This window comes from Vanellus vanellus, assembly GCF_965231255.1.
Source record: "Vanellus vanellus genome assembly, chromosome: 6".
Classification (NCBI taxonomy): Eukaryota; Metazoa; Chordata; class Aves; order Charadriiformes; family Charadriidae; genus Vanellus; species Vanellus vanellus.
This window is the reverse complement of record NC_138911.1, coordinates 1,687,928-1,707,164: the sequence shown is the minus strand read 5'-3', so window position 1 is coordinate 1,707,164 and position 19,237 is coordinate 1,687,928. Positions and strand designations below refer to the sequence as shown.

The window sequence follows — 19,237 nt, the reverse complement described above, 5'->3', positions numbered from 1 at the left end:
CCCAACCGCAGGAAGCTGTTTGCACCCCCCCCCCCCCCAAAATAATAATAAAAAAAAGGGGATGCTGCCAGCATGGCCTCGGCACCAGCATCCCCAGTTTTGCTGGAGGGATAGCGCGTACGGGAGCTGTGCAGAGCCAAGCGTCCTCCGCTGGGACCCCAATTTTTGGTGAGGGGCCAAGGAAGCAAGCGGCTCTGCAGGCAGGGGAATGCGGAGCCCAAACACCCAGGGCTAATAAAACCCCCTGTCTACTCGCAGCCGGCGCGAACACGCAGTCCAGGCTCGTTACGAAGGGTCACAGTCCGCTTCCCCCAGTCCTAAACAGCTTCTCCGGGCAAAGACATGTCCAAATATAGCCTTCTCCCTGCCACCTCCTCGAAAAAACTGCCCAACAGTTAAAGAGATGTTAGCGGGAGCCCAAGGATGCTTTCAGGATGCTGCACTGCAGGGAGCGAAGGATTTGGGAGGGGGGGGGGGGAAACTTGTGCTGACCCAAACCTACCCAGGATGGGACTGGGGGGGGGATCTTAACACAGAGATCCAGCCTGGCTCAGGTGGGGAGAGCGGACACAGAGGCACGGAGAAGCCCGGGATAACCTCCGATGCTGTGAGCTCCGTGAGGAGGAGGAGGAGGAGGATGGCAGCCGGGGACTCCTCTGCCACCCTCATGTGCATTTTGGCAGTAGTAACCCACAGGTGAGGGCAGGAGTGAGCCGGGGCAGCCCCTGGCTTGGACAGTTTACAGGGTAAATAGACAAATGGGCGAACGGGAGGATAATTATTAATCCGTACGCTATGCACGGAGAACCGCCGCCCAGCGGGGAGGGAATCGCTCCCCACGCTGCGCTCCCGCAGGGCGCCTCGGCAGATATGGGGGTGCGGAGCCAGAGGGACCCTCAACGCGAGCCCTCCTGCAGGGGAGCAGCAGCCCAGGCGTCGAGTTGCAAGTCACCAGAAGAATTTTGGCATCGTTACTGCTAATTGACGCTTGAGGAGGACCAGCCTGAGACCCCGCGCCCCTCAGCCTCATCCAACGTCAGCTCAGCTCACCGTCGCAGGGAGCGAGAACAGCGGTAATGAGCAGCCAGAGCGGGACCACGTGGCAACGAGGGGCTGAGAAAAATCCCCGACGCCGCAGGGACACGGGCTGACTCCTGCAGCGGACCTGAGGGTCTCAAGGACAAAGCCACGGCTGCTGGAGAAGAGCCTTTGGCTGCCATGAGCTCTGCTGCTAACACCAGCCGCTGCCAGGGACGGTCCCGGGAGGGTGGGAAGCGCTGCGGCATCACAACACGGTCTCCTCTCCCACCTCCGCGCGAGCTGGGGCCACAAGCTGCCGAGAAACGCCGCGGAGATGCGTTTCTTCCAAAGAGACGTACACGGGGCAAGGTCTCCTCAAAAAATTCGGCAAAAGATCTGCCTCCCTACCAGCGGCGCTCAGCAACACCACCGCCGAGCCGTTTGCACCAGGGCACGTGCAAACCAGGAGGCGAAACTATAATTTCTTGGAAGTCAAAAAAAAAAAAAACAACAAAAAACCCAAACCCAAAAGCCGTAAAAATACATCTGGAAAACAGCCACGCGCTCCCAGCACCTGCAGCCTGATCCCGCTGAGCCTGCGACCCCCCCCCAGCGCTGCTCTCGCCGGCACCAAGCACGGAACCGTGTTTCGACGTAGGGAATACCTCCAGAAACCGCCTTGGCTCGGGAAGGGCGGGGGGATCCCTCCGGCCAGCCGAGGACACGGCTCTGCACAGCGGGTACCACCCCTGCAGTCACGGTGAGGAGCCAGACCTTTCCTCTTGGACTACTTTATTTGGTAAAACTCAGAAACCAACAACTGATCGAGCTTCCCAGAACTTCCCTCCCTGAGCGAGCCACAGATCCTGTGGAGAGAGAGAGAAGCGCGCCTGTCCCCGCTCCGCTTCCTCACCCAGACGTAGAGAAATCCTCCCCCTCCGCGCGTCTCACCAGCCCCAGATGACTCCTCCAGCCCTCACCCTCGAGGCAGCTTCGCTCCCTCTTCCAAAAAAAAAAAACCAAAAAAAACAACCCAAACAACTAAACAACCCACAAGGATCAAAAAAAAAATCCAAAAAATGAAACAAAGCCAAAAAAAAAAAAAAAATTAAAAAGATACTAAAGACGACAGTGAAGAGTGAATCCAGGCAAGGGCACCGCATCAGCCAAGCGCTATCGGTCGGTCACCCAACGAAGGGCGACCAGCGAAGCCCAGTTCGGGGTCAGCAGCCGAGTCCGCAGGATTCGTGAATCCAAGCAGGCGATGACGTGGTGCCTGAGCAACACCCCCCCAAATCCCTAGCAAAGCCGGCTCCCCTTCAGAGACTCCTTCCCCCACGTCCCCTCGGGCAAGGGCCACCACCGCCGGTGTTGAGTGCAGCCGGCCAGGGGTCCCCAAGCTGCAGGTGGGGAAATAAAAAAAAAAAAAAAGACTCCCTTGCTTTACGTGGAGGAAGGCGCTAGGGAACGACTCCGAATCCTGCTAATGGATCCGGGTCAGCTCCTCCACAATCTTTATCAGGTCATCTACGGTGGCCTCCCTCTTCATGCCGCTGCCGTCATCAATCTGCAAGGAGAGAAAAAGGTATCAGAGCGTGGAGACATCAGCAGGTGCTGAAGAACGCTCCCAGATCATCGTGGAGTGCATTTAGGATTTACCGCAGCCTGGATTCCAGAGCAGGGATCCCTAATTGCTAATTTTGAAGGGCCTAAGCTCACATCAACCATCTCACCTGCAAGTTTGCCACCACCTCCTGCATCTTGGGCCTGCTGATGTCCAGAAAGCTTTCAATCAGGTCACCGTCGATGAAGCCCGTAGCCGGTTCTGTCTTGCGTTCGGTGTGAAATGATCTCCAGGTGCCACCGTAAAGGAGCCGAATCCACATGGAGTAACACCAACCCCAGACTCTGGGTGCACGCAGCAGCCGTCCCACCCAGCCTGACGATGCTGCCGCGTCAGGAGGACCACAGAATTTGCACCGTGTTTTTAGGGCTACCACAAAGCCGTATTTCATCCTCAAACCCTGCCAGATAGACCTCTCTCTACCCCAGGCAACTTTTCTTCAAGCACAACGCCCTGAGCGCCTGGCAAACACCACTACCACCCTCTCCAGCCGATGTACACCTCCACCGGAGTGTCCCAACAAAGATAAACCTCCAAAATCCCACCCCACGCCTGGCTCAGGCCAGATTCACAAGCCAGCCCCCAGTATTGACCAGCAGAGGCTCCCGGCAGAACTGCGAAAGGATATAAGGAGTGTTCGATCTTGCCCACGCTCTTGATGACTTTATTCAGCCTGTTCTGCATGTCCAGGAGGAGGTTGTACCAACTCTCCGACAGCGAGGTCACCAATCCTGCAAAAGGTAAAACGGAGAGGGAGGTTGAGGGCTCACCGCAGGGCGTTCCGGCAGCTCCCAGCGCAGGCAGGGATTGGGACAGGCTTCCGGGACTGGAGTCGTGCTGGAAGCTGGCGCCTGGGAGGGCTGGGACAAGGGAAGGAGTTTCAAAGAAAGCCACAGCACTTTCCTCTCCCGGAAGCAAAGCAGAGAGAAAAGCGGGTTTCTGAGGGGACTGCGGCACAGATCGTCACTCGACTGGGAAACAGAGGAGAACGGAGCCATGAGGAAAACCCAGCTCAGGTTTGGCAGCAGGGAAGGGGACATGCTACCCTCCTACTCAGGCTGGGCAACCCCGGCCCTTACCGATCATGCCGTTGACTGTGCCGAAGAGAACCGAGCCCTGCGTTGGTGTGGACGTCTCGCCCAGGTTCTGCATGACGAGAGACCCATGGCAGAAGACATTGACGAACTCTCCCAGGTGGGACAGCCCCACCTCCTGCAAGTGTTGGCGCTCCTCATCGGTCGTGGCCGCACTGAAATCCAAAGCACCCTGCTCAGTCCGTGCTGGGGTGACATGAAAGCTTCCCCTGCTCCCACCTCACTGCTCCTCAGGGCTGGGCATGCTCCTCCCAGTTTTCCTGCCTGACACACGTCTCCATAGCTGTAATGTGGAGGAGACCAGAAGGTCCTATCACCCCATCCCTCCCATCACGCAGTGCCACATCCCTCTCACAGCCAGCTCACCTGTCCTTCTGGCACACAAAAAGATTGAAAGCATTCTCTGCTCCCAAGAAGTTGTCATCGTCCAGGATCTCCACGGCACTCATCCAGTTTGGATTGAAGTCCCGGGCAATCTGGAAGGGGAGAAGAGGAGATGCAGCGTGCACAGATGGCCCGTCCTGTGAGCCAGCATCTTCATTCCACCCAACACCAACTTTCAGGAGCAAGGTAGGATCCAGTCTGTCCCTCTCTGCTAGGTGAAGGCAGCTGAGCAAAAGGCACAAAAGGTGCCTTCTGCAGATGGCTCTGGCCCAAGTGGCACTCGGACAACGCCAGGGCACTCCACGGGCAAACGCAGACCAGCCTGTGCCGAAGCCGTGCCCAGAGCCACTCTAACGATTTAAGTGCACAGACCATCTCAGTGCCTGGTCCGTCCCTCAGCTACGCTGCGTTCACTGACAGAGATGCAGCCGCAGTCGCACTAAGCCATTCCAACTATCCACCAGGCAGTCCAGATGGCAGCTCCCCACCCTGGCGGGAGCCAAGCACGCACCCAAAGCCTGCTCTCCTCAGGCTGCTGATTGATTGCCCAGTTTCCTGGAAGCACAGGGATCCGTCCCTCCAGAAACCACAGGGATCCATCTAAAAGCATGTCCAGGTGACGCTGCTCTCGTTGCGCAGCCTTACAGCCTTGTCTTCAAAGGGCTACCAAGGTGGGGTGAGCCAGGCTCCTTCTTTTATCACCTTAAACGTTGTTCCCCCTGCCCAGAGCCTACTGGAACAGGCAGCACAGGCTCCCAGCACACCTTCAACCACGACTATTCAACAGCATTGATACCTCCTCGAAGTTTCCTTCCATGGGCTTGTACGCAAGGAGGAGGACAGACCGCATGAGATCTCCCACAAGGATGAAGTCTCCCTTGGTCTTCAGGTAGAGCGCCATGATGTTGTTGTAATGGTTGCACTCCGTGCGCAGCTCTTTCTCTGCTGTCCACTCATACAGGCGCACCTGTAGGAAGGGACACAACTCTGAGCCAGCAGGGACACCCACGCCAGCCAGGACACGTTCCCCAACAGAGACGGGAGACCTGGCTGACATCTGCACAGCTGGAGCAGCTTCCAGCTCTGAAACACCCTCCCAAAACCAAGTCAGGGTCTTGCGAGAGCCCTACCGTGCTGTTGATGCTGGCTAACAGCTTCCCGTTGAACTCCACCATGGAATACACAGCCCCCTTGACCTCCTTCTCAGCCAGGCTCTGCAGCTTCCCTGGAATAAACCCACGCGCCACCCGGTTATTTGCCCCGCGCTCCCAAGGGCGGCAAGCCAAGGAAATACAGACGAGCTGCTCTAAACATCACTCCCCCTAGAAACTCTCTCAGAGGATCTGCGGGCAAGTAACACAGGAGTAACACGACAGCAGGGGCAGCCACACAGAAAGCAAATCCCAGAATCCAGTTCTGGTGAGGGATTCTTGGGCTTCTCTAGGAGATGGAGGGGAAAGGGAACACGCTGCGGTGGGCTGCAGCGGAGTAACAGCACCTACGGATCTTGTTTGTGGGCAGCTGACAGCAGACCCCTCGGGAAAAACTCTGCCTGCTACCGAGATGTGAGCTCTCTTGGGTTTGAGGAGCTCACCTCTGATGTCCCTCAAGCAGCTAGACTTGGCCACGCGAGAAGACCTTGCTCTTACCATCAGAGTAGTGGAAGACGACGATGCGGCCCTGTTTGGGCTCTGCCTCCTCGGGATATACCATGGCAGTGCCCACGATGAAGTAGGTGTTCGGATCTTTGCCAAGCTTGCAGGAGACCAGGCTGAGGGCGTACTCGTTTTGCAGAAACTGGTGAGCATGAAGCACTGCGCAAAGAGGGAAAGGCAGAAACAACTGGGTCCCCCGGGGTCCCAACAGGCACCACCTCCACGCGTGGGCAGAGCAGCTCGCCTAGGAGCAGCTGAAAACTTAAGACATATCCAAGATAGCTGCCTGGAGATGCCCTCTCCTACTCCCCACCACCACCTTGTGCCATCAAAAACCCGCTATGCCTTAACCTTCTGCCCTGTGGCTGACACCCCTCCAGGAAAAATGCTTCGTCTGAAGGAGACGTGCAAGATCATCGATCTTCACAAGATCTGTGATCTTCACAGATCACAAGTCAGCCACACGCTGATGGGCTTGTCCTGGAGGAGAAAACTTGACGAGGGTATGGCCAGCATTTGGGACCGGTACCTTCGAAGGTGTGCTGGTCTATGATGAGCAGGTTGTGCACCTCCACCTCCTCTCCGAAGGAGGTCTCGTGCGGTGCTGTGCTGCTGGAGAACAGTTTGCTGGTGCTCACACTGCTGGACAGGGCCTAGGACACAGTAAAAATCGGTCACATCCTTGTGCTACTTGGCACATCCCCACGCTGCACCACACAGGCTGAGGGAACCGGGAACCAGAAGAATGAATGGGAGAGAAGGTGAAGCAAGGAGCTCCCTGGGCCCGAGTAAAGGGACACGCTCCCTGCACCAGTAGAGATGTGTGACATGCACGGCAGAGGTAGCACTGCTGAGCAACAGCATTAATAAAACAGTTTGTGCAGTGTTGTGGCTTCCACCAGAGCTACTGCCTCAAGAGGACTTGTGCCTGCATTCCCAGGAAGAGGAAACCACTTGAGACCGAACAGAAGCCTGTATGGGGGACTGAAGGAGCCGCATCCAAAACCAAAGGTGATCTTCAGAACAGTGAGCATGCCAAGGCTGCCAGAGAGCAGCGCAGAGAGCCCTTCTCACCACCACGGGGAGATCTTACCACCCCATCTGCTCCCAGGCTGCCAAAGGGGAGAGCTTGCGCTCAGAGCTTTGGAAGAGAAGATTGTCAAGGATGATCTGCATCACGGTTTGGCCTGAGGAACTACGATAGCCATAGCCCAGAGCTCAGGGGCGATCTAGCAGCTACCTCTTACCTGGGTGCTGGCGCTGGGTCTGAGCGCAGTGGTGCCTCCGCTGGCATCCTGCACCTCGATACGACTTGAGAGCACGCCGAAACACTGCGATACCTCTTGGTAGCAGATCTTCCTGCGGGACAGACAGAGCTGCGTGGGTAGGAGGGCCAAGACAGGCCACTCCAAGGAGAGCACAGATGCTCCGGAGACAAGAAGAGACAGAGCTGCTCGCTTGCCCGGACTGCTCTCAGCACAAGCCACCAATTCAGTCTGCGTGCTAACTGAGCCCACAACAGGAATGCTGACTGCAAAGTCTACCCCCAGCCTTGTCCCACGCAGCAGAGCACGGAGCCTCAAGCCAGGCTCCCTCCCCCCTGCTCAGCTCACCTGGGCGATTCATAGAGAGGAACCGTGCGGATGTGCAGCTTCTGGATCTCGTCGATGGTGCCAATTGTCAGGGTGCTGTTATTGGCCAACGCCAAGCTGTTTCGGGGGGAAGAAAATAACCCCAAACACATGAGCAATGGCGCTTATAAGGCGGGTGGCACAGCAAGAAACTCCCTCTCCTCCATACCCCTCAAAACTGCTGATCTCAGAATCCCGTTTGCTGATCCCAGGATCCCATTTGCTGATCCCAGGATCTCGTTGCAGAGTCCAAACCTTCCCCACCCTGTGTCACACCAGGCAAGGTGAAGGCTCACCTGTCGGGATACCCATCCGAGTTGAGGGGACACATGTAGTTCACCTCCTTCAGGTTGACGTTGGAGAAGACCAGCTTGTGGTTACTGCTGTAGATGACGGTGGGGCGGTCGGAGCAGGCAAACACATTGGTGGTAGACAGAGAGCGGAAAGTCCTCAGGACGGTGGGCTGGGTCCCAAGGGTCACCTTCTTTCGGTCACTCAGCAAGCCTGCAGAAAATGAACACCGGTGTTGGGAGCTGCCGCAACGGAGCTCCCAAAAGCACGGCGGCAGAGTGCAACGCGGCTGCAACACCTTTGGATGAAATTAGTGTGGGTAAACGCATCCTGCTGTCAACACAAAGGAACGGATGTAAGCATCAATCTCCTTTCTCCAGAGTCTGCTGGAGAAACCCACCAACTCCCACAGCCAGTGCCACCCAAGCACAACCCATCGCAGTGAGCAAGCAAGAAAAAGAGAGATGTCTCCAGAGGGGTGAAAGCAAGCATGTCAAGCAAGTAAGAGGGCACGACTCCAGCCACCCGCTCAGTGCCAGGCCCTGCAGTCACCTGTCTCGAGGCTGAGCCCAAAGTAGAAGAGAGCTCCGTCCCCCAGGGCACACAGAAGGTAATGGCTGCTCTCGAAGGTCGTCATCAGGATGGAGCGAGGGATAATTTCTGTAGGGAGCAGGAGAAGAGAAAGCTGATGTCATTCATGACTCAGCCAGGTCAGTGACCGCTGCCCCCACCCAGCAGCCCCAGGAGGGCCCTACCTCCTCCCAGCATCTCTTTGTGCAGCAGTTCAAAGGAAGGCAGCTTTAGGATGCGGGCAGAGATGTCTGTCCAGAGCCCGATCGCACACAGTGGGGACATGCCGTTAGTGTCCCCCAAAGGGGTGATGTCCAGGCAGGCAACTTCATGCTCCATTTCTGTGCAGCTGGTGGGAAGGAGGAAGCAGACAGAGGTGTCAGTCTTGAGCCCGAAGACAAACAGCAGAGGCTGAGAGCCCTCGGTCCACCCACCTGATCTGCCTGAGCTCCTGGGGTCGGATCTCCAGGTAGTACAGGGCTCGTCCCACAGCCACCACTACCTGGTTACTGTTACAGGAAGCCACGCTGATGTTCTTTCCGTTGGGCTCTTTCCACTCGCTCACCAGGGCTTTGGGCTCCTGACTAACCAGTCTTACAGAGGCAGAGGTGATCTGGGGAGAGAGGACACCTCTGCTCAGAGCCAGAACACCACCTGCCTTCTGACATCAGCCCAAGGAAGTACTGCAGACCATGCCGCTGACAAGCGGCACAGATCGAAGTTAGCCCCACAATCAATAAGGGCTGTAGGGTTATCGCGAGAGAGACACCTCCATTTGCCTAGAACTGGCATCACCTGGATCAATTGCTGATGTGCTACGTTGCCGCAGAAGAAAGTCTGCTGATCATCCACAAACCCTGTGAGCTCCGTCTCTTCTACTTCCTCTCCATTTAACATAAGGACCCTGAACGGGAAAGGGAGCTCCCGTTATATCCTGCTCCAACACGTGGCTGAGTGCCTGGCTCAGCGTTAACCCCACCTTACCTGGTCTGGCCAACAAAGGACAGCACCAACGTATTGTCCGTTTCACGATGACAGTCCGACCTCAGGGGCCACAAGCCTGCAACAAAGAAAGGCCACATTTGCTCACAGCGAATATTTCAAGAGTTGGTGGGTGGCGAGCCCCCTGCCTCACACCCCAACCTCAGTCTGTGCACGTGACGTGTCCCAAACTGGGCCCTCTCAGGCTGTGGGTTGTATTGGGCAGCACTGAACAGCTCACGCACCTTTAATCCCCGGCAAGTCAATGCTGGCGTGCTCATGAATCCCAATGCCGTTCCGAATGATCCGCAGTGAACCTTCTTTAAATGCACCCGAGCACGTGACCAGCTGGATGAAAAGCAGATGATCTTTACCAACCATTGCTGGGAAGTGATGGGTTCAAGGGAAGATGGGGTACCCATTGTCTCCACTTCTCAGAGGAAGTTTTTTGGCAGCTGATCCTTCCTCATTGCATAAAGGTAACCCCTTCCTCATGAACAGGGGTATCTAAGAATTAGCCTCCCCACTCTTCAGTGTAAGACCTCAGTCCCATCCCTGCACCTGGATAAGACTTTGAGGTCCTCCAATAAACGGTTTGTAGACTTTTCCTTCCACGGTGTCGTGGTTTAGGCCGCATTGGCCATTCACAACCCACACACGCACACCTGGCTGGCCCAGACATCCCCAGCACCCAGAACAGAAAAGCAGAATGAACGTTACCTGCCCTTGGCCTTGTCTTTCCAGGTCCACTACACACATGTCGACGATGGGACCGAGGTTGGTGAAGGTCTCCATAGCCACTACATAGGAGCCCTGCTCATTGCTGTCCACGTTGAGCTACGAATAAACACAATTATCGCCTTTCAACAAGCAAGAACAAGCAAGTGGAAAGGGAATAGGGCACACAAGAAGAAAGGAAAATTTATCCACATACACCTCTCAAGGCCACGGTGAAAATAAATAAGTACAAAATCCTGTCTGAACACACAACTAAGCCAGAAGGCGGCTGCCACGTACCTTCACAAGCTGGGAATCCCCAAGCCGAGAGCCGACAAACACAACTCCATTGTCCAGGTAGGTCAAGCACTCTGCAATGGATGTCTGGGAATCGAGAAGAGGCAGGTGAACCACAACTAGCGTGAAAAGGACCCTGCCACACCCTGCAAGCACCACATCTGAGCAGCAGCCCAACAGGAAGACCCTGGGCACAGGAGGGGAATTTAATCCCTTTACAAAACCAAGGGAGAGTCTGAGCTTCCCCCAGGGACAGCGCACAAACACCAGGCAAAAACCGGGGAAGACGGTGACAACTTCCAAGTGCCCCGATGGGGAATTTCCCAGCAACGGACAGTTCAGAGCTGTGACAACTGTGAAACATCCCCCCATCCCGGGCTCCAAGAGACTCCGTTCCTGCTGCTCAGCTCTCAGCAGAGCATTTCCAGCCTGCGGAGTCTCCCAGCCTCGCGGTGAGAAGCAACAAGGACAGCACATGCAACGTGGTCGAGTCTTACCTCGCCGAGCAGTTCCACACGCAGGTCCTTCAAAGTGACAGTGCCGTCCATCTGTTCTTCCTTCTCCAGGAGCAGCATGAAGAGGCGTCCTTCCATGTCCCCCAGCAAGTAACGGGACCCGTTGGGATCCACACGGTTGTGGCACACAATCGTACTTTGCTGCACGCAAAGGAGAAAGGGAATTTTTAGGAACCCATTGAAACAGTCCCAAACGGGCATCTAGCGGGGATCACCTCTGTACACACCAGAAGGGAATAACCACATCCACAGCAAAGTCCCACTCCTCCTGTCTAGAGAGAAAGGGCTGGATTTACCCTTCAACAAACCGTATCAGCAAGCACAACCAGAATCTGTGGTCAAACGGTCTCACTTTTGGTCACTAGGAACCACCTCACGTTCCTAAATGAAACATGTCGCTAGCTTGTTCACAGCCCAGGCAAGATGCCATCAGAAAGCCCGTTTTCCTAACTGCCTTCCACAGACACAGGGATGCTATTTGGGACCTGCAGAGCTCCAAGCCTGCTGCATCTCCGGACTCAAGCTCTGCAGATATTTCGCTCTGCGTGGTGGATGCTCCCTGGCCTCCTGTCAACATTTTGGCTTAAAAATCCTGATCTTGCAGATCTTTATTGTACGCAAACAGCCCACTGGCCTTGAGCACAGAGGAGCCTGCACTCTGCTTACAGGTCAAGGCCCAGATCTGTATGTCAGCAGAGCAAAGGCGATTCGCTCCGCATGCTCCAATGTAACACTCTCCATCACAGAGCTCCAGTAGTGGTCTGAGAGCCTGTAGGCATTCAGACAACAATATTAGTATTTCTTTACCCAAGATTTATAGCTCTTTTCTAGCCTGTCATTATTCCCAGCTTAAAAGAACCTTTTGATCATAGTTCAAGCCCTCTGTCAGCCCCGGGCGGCACCTCAGCCATGCCATTTGGGCTTCCTGCACCGTTTAAATGTGGGAACTGGCCCGGCCCTCTGACAAAAACCACAAGCTCAACTTCTGTCACAAACTCTGTAAGTCTTTTTTTCCTTTGAACAAGTGCCCCAATCATACACCGGTGGACTCAAGTCTCCAAGGGGCTCGTTCATATCTTTTGCTGCCTAAACTGAAACCAGGCTCCAGCCTGGACCCATGCCCAAACCACGCACTACCTCCTAATTAATCCCTTTCTCTGGGGCCCAAACAAGATTTCAGCTTTCCTGCACCATTTCTAAGCGCTCAACAGAGAGCAGAGCCACACACTGCAGTGCAAGCACACACTGCCACCAGCAGAAGGATAACACATGTCGCTCCATCCCCAAAAACACAGACCAGGCATCATGTGAAACACCCACACTCACCAAACCTCTGGGTGTAACTGGCTTTATCAGACTCCACTTGGAGACAAGTAGCCCGATACCCTACCAGCACTCTGAGAGACGCCTGGGAACGGAGGAATTACATGGGACGCATTTCTAGATCTCGGTAGTCACTCACCTTGATGATAGGTGGAGCTATAGCTAGATATTTATCTCCGTTGTGATACGTGATAGACTCCTGCCCAATGATGATGGCGCCTCCAAAAGGCTCTGGCACTGTGCAGGGGAGAAGACATATGTCTTATTAGAGAACCTGTACAGCATGACTGAGGCATTCAGCCTTGAGAAAGAAACGGGAGGGAAGATCTTTTACAAAGAAGGACCAACCTGCAATGACCATGGAGGCTTCAGCCTCTACGTTCTCCTGTTTCCAAGGACCTTTGTTAAACTCCTTCTCACGCAAGGATACCTCGTACGTCTTGACGTGGCGACCCTGAGGGTCCTGAAAGAGAAGCCGCGAATGACAACATACGCTGACGACAGCCTCACGTGCACAGCAACAGGCTCCAGAAGCAGAGCTGACTACCAACCTGCGAAACGAGGAGACTCCACCTCATCTCCTGCAAGAGCACCCTCACCAGCGAGCTGCTGAGGCTTCCCACCCTGCCCACCTCCTCCCCAGTCTCCCTCAAACCACACACGTGTCTCAACAGACACACACCAATGTTCTCCCTAACCTTATCCATATGCAGAACAATCTTTGAATAAATCCCTGAGCCAAAAAGGACTGAAAACTACTTTTGCAGTTTTTTTTATACCAGCGATTTTCTGGGACTCAGATTCATCTGACGCACAGCTCTACGAATCTGGGCATGAGTGGCACTACGCAATATCGCCACCGCCTCCAGCTCCAGCAAGGCATTCAGGAATTTAGCTCCGCTGTAGCGGCGCAGGTGCCAGAGCAGCTGAGCTCCTATCTCGATGCTCCTCAGGCCTTTCAGCCTGCTTTCCTGAGGAAACATAATCTCCTTGCCAAATAATCCCCCAACGGCTCAGCCATTCCAGTAATTCCCAGCCCAGTGGGCAGTTTCCACCAAACCCGATGCGCGCAGAGGTCGCCGAGGCAGTGAGTCCACAAAGGCTTCACCGAAATACGCTGTGGGTGGAGAAGAGGCCCCCAAATCAGCACCCCACTACGGGAAAGGTGGTCTACGCCAAGAAGCGTTTGGGAACCCGCACGGGGAATAGACATATGGGCACCCAAAGCACAGGGAGGGCTTTGAACATAATCCACTGACCAATTTCACGTCCCAAAAGTTAAGACAAGGCTCTAAATCACAGGGAACCAGGTTTCCTTAGTCACGCTGTTCATAGGACTACTTAAAAAGAGTCATTCATCTTTTTATTTATTATGCCTCACCACTTTCCAGATCAGAGTAAAAGCGCTTTTTTTGCCTCCCTGTAGCCGTCAGCTTTGTAAACAAACACTCGCAGGAAAGCTGGGCACCTCCTGGCTCACCCCTCAGAGCCTCTGCCGCTTGGCAAACATCCTCACTGACGGCACTCCGGAGCCCGAGGTCCTGGCAAGAGCCAGCGGTGCAACACCGAAGGAAGCAAAGAGCAGTACCGGCTGACAGCGAAGGGGAAGCCAGGAGGAGAAATAGCTCCGTGGGGAGGAGAAAATTGAAGAGGGTGGCTGTTAAAATGGGGCAGAGGGGTCATTAATGAAACTTCTGACATTTCTAGACTTTTTTACTCCACACCACAGCAGCTCTCAAGCTGTTTTGTGCATTTTTATGAACTTCCCCTTTTTGTGGTATCTTCCGCTGGTTTCAGAACGACACAAAAATTATCTCAGACACTGCTATGCTGTTCAGTCCAAATCCTGTGATAATGATTAATAAATTGAGAAGGAATCAAAGCAGCAGCTTGGAAACGTTCCCCTCTCCACACACACGCAAGTCAGACACCCAGGGACCAAAACAAAGCCAGAGTTTTATGTAAGGCCTAATGAGTCAGAGAGAACTCGCATCTCGCTCCTGCCGCAAAGATAAAAACCGTATTAAGAGTGTTAGACATGGAGCAAGCTATTAATTTACTCTTTATTCATATAATACCTGTTTATAACGAATGAACCGTTACAGATTAAATCAGAGCAAATCTGTTAAAGAAGTCAGATCTCCAGATAAAACCTTTTTTACTCGCTGACTACATGAGACGACCAAGCTCCTCCTTTAAGACACTCTTCCGTGAAAACTGGTGTGCTCCTGTCCAGACCCTGACACGGAGTTCAAGAATTTGTCCAAATCACCACCCCTTTCTGCCTCAGTTTCCCCAGCACGCAACAGCAACGATACTAATCAAACTCACGGGTACGCTCGGCACTTTTCAGAGCAGCACATCACCACCGCTAGGGCTTCCGAGCTTTGGGGAAGTCACCCAGGCAGCAAGTCAAAACCAGAAATCCATAATCAGCCAGCCACCCTTCGCGCGTATTTCTAGAGCAAAGACTGGCTACCCGCTTCCCTTCTGACGTCGGGTTTCAAAGTCGGCGTGGCTGCGTGGGATAAAATTACGGTCCCCACATCCCCAGTCACACAGAAACAAGACAGCCACGTGTTGTGAAAGCGTGCACGGCACAGCCCTGCAGGTCAGGCTCCGCTCTGTCGTGCAAGAGATCATGACTCCCTCTTCCCTAAACAGCTTTTTGTACAAAACCAGTGCTTGTTCCTATGCATCAGCAATTGCTGAAAATCCTTTGCTTTTTCAGGTATTCAAACCCCGTCGTCCCGTCCCCCCCCCCCCCGTTTTCTTCCTTTTTTGTGCGTACTGTTAAATCGTCACACAAGTGTCTGCGAGGTGGGGAGGATACATGACGGCTGGGGACACTCTCCAGCAAGGCTGAAGAGCACGCTGACATTTGTTCAGGTGACAAGGGAGAACACCAGCTACCCACAGGGCAGGCGAAGAGCACTGTCCCGACACAGGGAATCTGGGCTGTCCTCCCAACTCCTAGTTACGTGGTGACAAAGTGACTTTTCCCCCCCATCTCTATTCAGTAACTGCCAGGGGGGTTCAACAGCACCCACCCCTCTTGAAAACAGTAATAGTGACTTTTGAAAACAGATCGGGAATAATCAAGTCACTGCTGCCACATGATTAGTAGCTCTCATTGTATGAGTTTGCCACTAAGGACTATGCTGAAGCTGAACTAAATTCACTCCAGATCCTGTGCTGCCATCTCAGGAACTTTTCGCTAGGCCCAGGCTGGCCCCGACTTTGACAAAGCAAAGATAATCCCTCGCTCAGTCAGCGCAGCAAAGGCTCTTTGGTTCACAATAAGCATTTAGAGAAGAGCCTACAAACACTGCCTCTGTGAGGACCTTGGTGATAGGAGAGGTTATGGCCCCTCTTTACAATCCTGGAGTGTACAGCAAATAGCAAACAAGACATACTGCCTTTTTTTTTTTTTTTTTTTAAGGGGAAGGTTCAAGTCTTACAGCGATGCCTGTAGGAAACTACTGACTCCAGCTCTAATCCACCTGTTAAGCACTCGCTGGAAAGACTCCATGAGCTCCTCCTGAGTGTTTGACCAGGAAACGGTCCCATCCAAAGCATCAGCTACCCAGCTCTCCCGTGGGAAAGCATGGATTTCTCTCTCCCAGAAATGGAAAAAAGCAGCACAGAGGAACATGGACTTTCCTCGGCTACACAATGAGCCTGCAGGAGCCAGAACTGTCTCTCGCTCTGCCCAAAGCACTGCTTTCCGTGGGCTCCAGGCCACTGCTGCTGCTCCAAGCCCTTTGGAAGACCTTTAGAGACCTTGGCTAGCACAGAAGCGATCTCCAGCACCCTCCACCTGAGTCACCGATCGACAACAAGGTACCTGGTAGACGAAGCAGATGGTCGGAGCCTGACAGCCATAGAGAAACTTCACATCGATGACTTGGAGCTCTTCCAGGCGGATGTTAAAAGCCTTTAACTCCTTGTTCTCCCGGTCCAGGGGAATGACCTTGAAGAGGCCATCATAGAGCCGCAGGCCGATCATCCGGCACTCTGGGTCAATGATGCCAATTATGCCGGTCTCTGAGGGACGGCCAATGCGATCCTGAGCGAGAGATCCACAGAGAGGGGAAAAAGAAAGGGCGATTAGTGTCAGAAAAAGATCCTCATGTGGGACTTGAGAATAGTTACCACCCCTCAGCTGAGTAACGACTCCCTGCACACTTCCCAACAGGCCTTAAAATACCATCTGACAAGCCAAAGGTGATCCAGGCATCTCCTGCCTCAAGCAGCAGGTCCTTTCCACCAGCAAGCCCGCCAGAGCTCCCACAGCGCACAGTTTCTCTCTCCTGGGAACCAGGAGCTCCAGGAGCAGACCCTACAACTGGTTTTGCCATCCCAACTCTCTACTGAATGATCTCAGAAAAGCCACATCGCTGTCCTGTGCCTCCGCTTTCTATCACTGACAGGGCGCGCTGCTCTCCGCTGCTGTGAAGAGCTTTGATATCCATAACTAAAAATCACCCTTCAGAAATCCAGCCCCATTATCAGCCTCCACAGATCCCTCGGCGTTACTCGGCATGGGGTGATATCAGCATCTCCATATGTCATGAGGCAGAACCGTGGCACGGGAAGATTAAGCACTTTTCCCCAAACACACTAACACATTACTGACAGGACATGCCCACCTACATCTCCTGCCTGTAACCCCCTGCTCAGCTCCACCAACAGTACATCAGCAGAAGCTCAGTGCCTGGAAACAGATGGAAGATATTTTGTCTTGACAGCTGATGGAAATAATTTGGCTAATGACTAACATAAATCCAAAGAGAGATGTGGATTTCTGACCTGCTCAGAAGGTGTGATTTTAATCCACATAAAACAGAGCAATGGAGAACATCTACAATTACTAACAACGTTGTATGGCCATGATGATAAGAGTAACTTCAGTAGTCATGCTTCTGGTATGCAGCAAGTAGAGATCAGCCACGAAATACTGTAGTCATTTCCCACGGAAAATTCTACCTTACATTGAGTTTTGAGCACTAATTCTCATTACAGTAGGAGTATCTCAAATTAATCTTATTATTCTGCAAACTGCCCCATTGGGAGACAGTTGTAGCTGAGTGGTGTCCTCAGTTCTTGAGCCCCCAGACTGACTTGCTACAGGCAAAAACCTCTGAAAGTAACAGCGGCAGCAGGACAACCACACCGGAGTCAGTGGTATGCAAAGAATCATAAATAACAAGGCAGAAACCCGTCACCTAAGCTCGCTCTCATCACTGGCAAAGTAAAACCATCCCCAAGGAAAGAAATTCACCCTTTCCAGGTGCTACAGCTTCACTCACCTGCACGTTGCCATGAGCACGGGTTATAATATCAATGCTGTCCCCATTCTGCTTGTATTCGAGGATGCAGGCGTTATACTTTGCTGTCAGGATGAACAACAAATCCTTGCTCTCCCCCTGTGAAAGCAGAGCAGCGGCGTGCCTTCAGGAGCGTGTCAGAGCCAGCGGCGCCGGCGCACCCGTGCCTGCCCTCCCCAGCTGGCACGCAGCCCCCTCACCACAGCGTACCCACCTTGGGGCGGAAGAGCTCCATGACAGCAGTCTTGCCGTACATCCCCACCTCTTTGACAGGCCGCAGCCCCTCCGCTGTCACCACATAGATCTCCAGTCGCGTGTTCTTAGCAATTAGCAGGTTCAAGTCCTCTGCCGAGGTGAAGTGGCCTGGGAAACAGAGAGAAGAAATCACTATTGAGCCACAAAGAAGCGACGAGACAGCACCTTGGGGTGCTCTCACTGAACAACCTGCAGGAGTCTGCTGATTCTGGGGAGTCTGGCCTGCAACCTACAGCCTCGCCCCAAGTACCAGCCTCCCTGCTGCACCCCAAAACCCCAGCATCTTCCTCCCACAACATCTGGCCACCTCAGCAACCACCTTCCCTGAGCTCTGACTTTCCTTCTTTCCCCAGTGAACCTCGTTCCTGGGGGCCTTTTCCCCTACACTCCCTCTCCAGAGTGCACTGCAACACCCCAAAAGACCTCACAGTAAGGCAAGACACAGAGACAGCCATCACCATCGCCTCTCCCCGCAGCACCCCAACCCTCTGCTGCTCCATAACCCCCCCAAGAATCCCACTTCACCCTCACACACTAAAACCCCACTAATCTCTCAGAAACCTCAAGTCCCCCAGAGAAACCCCACTGCATCACCAGCATCCTCAGTGCAACCCCAGTGCCCCACACCACCTCCAAGAACCTCAACGAGTCCCCAGTGCCCCACAGCATCCCCCTAAGAATCTCAAGACCCCCCTTCCAGCTCCCTCAATGCCCCACAGCACCCCAATAACCTCTTAAGCATCCTCCCCCCCAGCTACCCTTGGTGCTCCACCAACACGCCTACGAACCTCAGGGCACCTGCAGGTCACTCAGTGCTCCCGCAGCCCCCCCAAGATCCACCCACACCTCAGCACACCCCAAGGCACCACAGTGTACTCCTAGCCACCCCTCAGACCTCAGGGAACCCTCTGGCTCTCCCTCCACAGTACCCCACAACCCCCCCAGGGGGCCTCAGCATCCCCTCAGTGCCACACAACCCCCCCAAGGAGCCTCAGCATCCCCCCAGTGTCCCCTAACTCCTCCAGGGGCCTCAGCACCCTCTCAGTGCCACACAACCGCCCCAGAAGCCTCAGTACCCCCTCAGTGCTACGCAACCCCCCCAAGTGACCTCAGCATCCTCTCAGTGTCCCACAACCCCCCCCGGGGACCTCAGGACCCACTCAGTGCCCCACACCCCCCCGGGGGCCTCAGCACCCCCCAGCGCCCCGGTGCCCCACTGATCCCCAAGAACCTCAATGTCCCTCCAGCCCCGCAGTGTCCCACGGCCCTCCATCACCCCCACGGCCGCACAGGCCCCGCCGCCCCCCGTTAGGCCGGGGGTCCTGACGCCGCCCCCCTCTCCCCCGCCGGTACCGGTGACACAGCCGTTCACGGCCGTCGGCTTCTGCGCCGTCACGACGTAGTTGTAGGACATGGCGGCGGCGGCGGCGGGTGAAGGTCGGTAAACCGGGGCAGGACGCGGCGCGCACCGAGAACGGGGCCTGGCGGGGCCTGGCGCGGCCTCTGCGCCGCCGTCACCGCCCCTTCCGCCCGCCGCCGCCGCGACGTCA

The 19,237-nt window shown here is 54.6% G+C and overlaps 1 protein-coding gene across 1 annotated transcript; it reads right to left on the bottom strand.

Moving 5' to 3' along the window:
• Window positions 1-1,801: 1,801 nt before the first annotated feature.
• Window positions 1,802-19,199, bottom strand: DDB1 (damage specific DNA binding protein 1). The gene is made up of 27 exons (XM_082485277.1): window positions 19,041-19,199; window positions 17,647-17,795; window positions 17,415-17,531; window positions 15,950-16,171; window positions 12,451-12,565; window positions 12,242-12,339; window positions 10,762-10,920; window positions 10,268-10,351; window positions 9,971-10,087; window positions 9,496-9,598; window positions 9,254-9,329; window positions 9,065-9,173; window positions 8,704-8,882; window positions 8,455-8,618; window positions 8,252-8,359; window positions 7,705-7,912; window positions 7,391-7,486; window positions 7,025-7,136; window positions 6,307-6,430; window positions 5,772-5,936; window positions 5,253-5,347; window positions 4,919-5,089; window positions 4,105-4,214; window positions 3,724-3,893; window positions 3,273-3,375; window positions 2,754-2,877; window positions 1,802-2,587 (listed from the first exon to the last, which is right to left on the bottom strand). Exons 1-27 carry the CDS (start codon window positions 19,099-19,101, stop codon window positions 2,504-2,506), a joined length of 3,423 nt encoding a protein of 1,140 aa, XP_082341403.1. The 5' UTR covers window positions 19,102-19,199; the 3' UTR covers window positions 1,802-2,503.
• Window positions 19,200-19,237: the final 38 nt, after the last annotated feature.

Excerpts from the sequence above, each read along its gene's own strand:
- DDB1 (XM_082485277.1), bottom strand. The coding sequence starts at position 19,101 with ATGTCCTACAACTACGTCGTGACGGCGCAGAAGCCGACGGCCGTGAAC. Across the intron at positions 10,088-10,267 it reads GGGATTCCCAGCTTGTGAAG|CTCAACGTGGACAGCAATGA; the intron begins GTACGTGGCAGC and ends GTTTATTCGTAG. Across the intron at positions 7,487-7,704 it reads TCGGATGGGTATCCCGACAG|CTTGGCGTTGGCCAATAACA; the intron begins GTGAGCCTTCAC and ends CCCCCGAAACAG.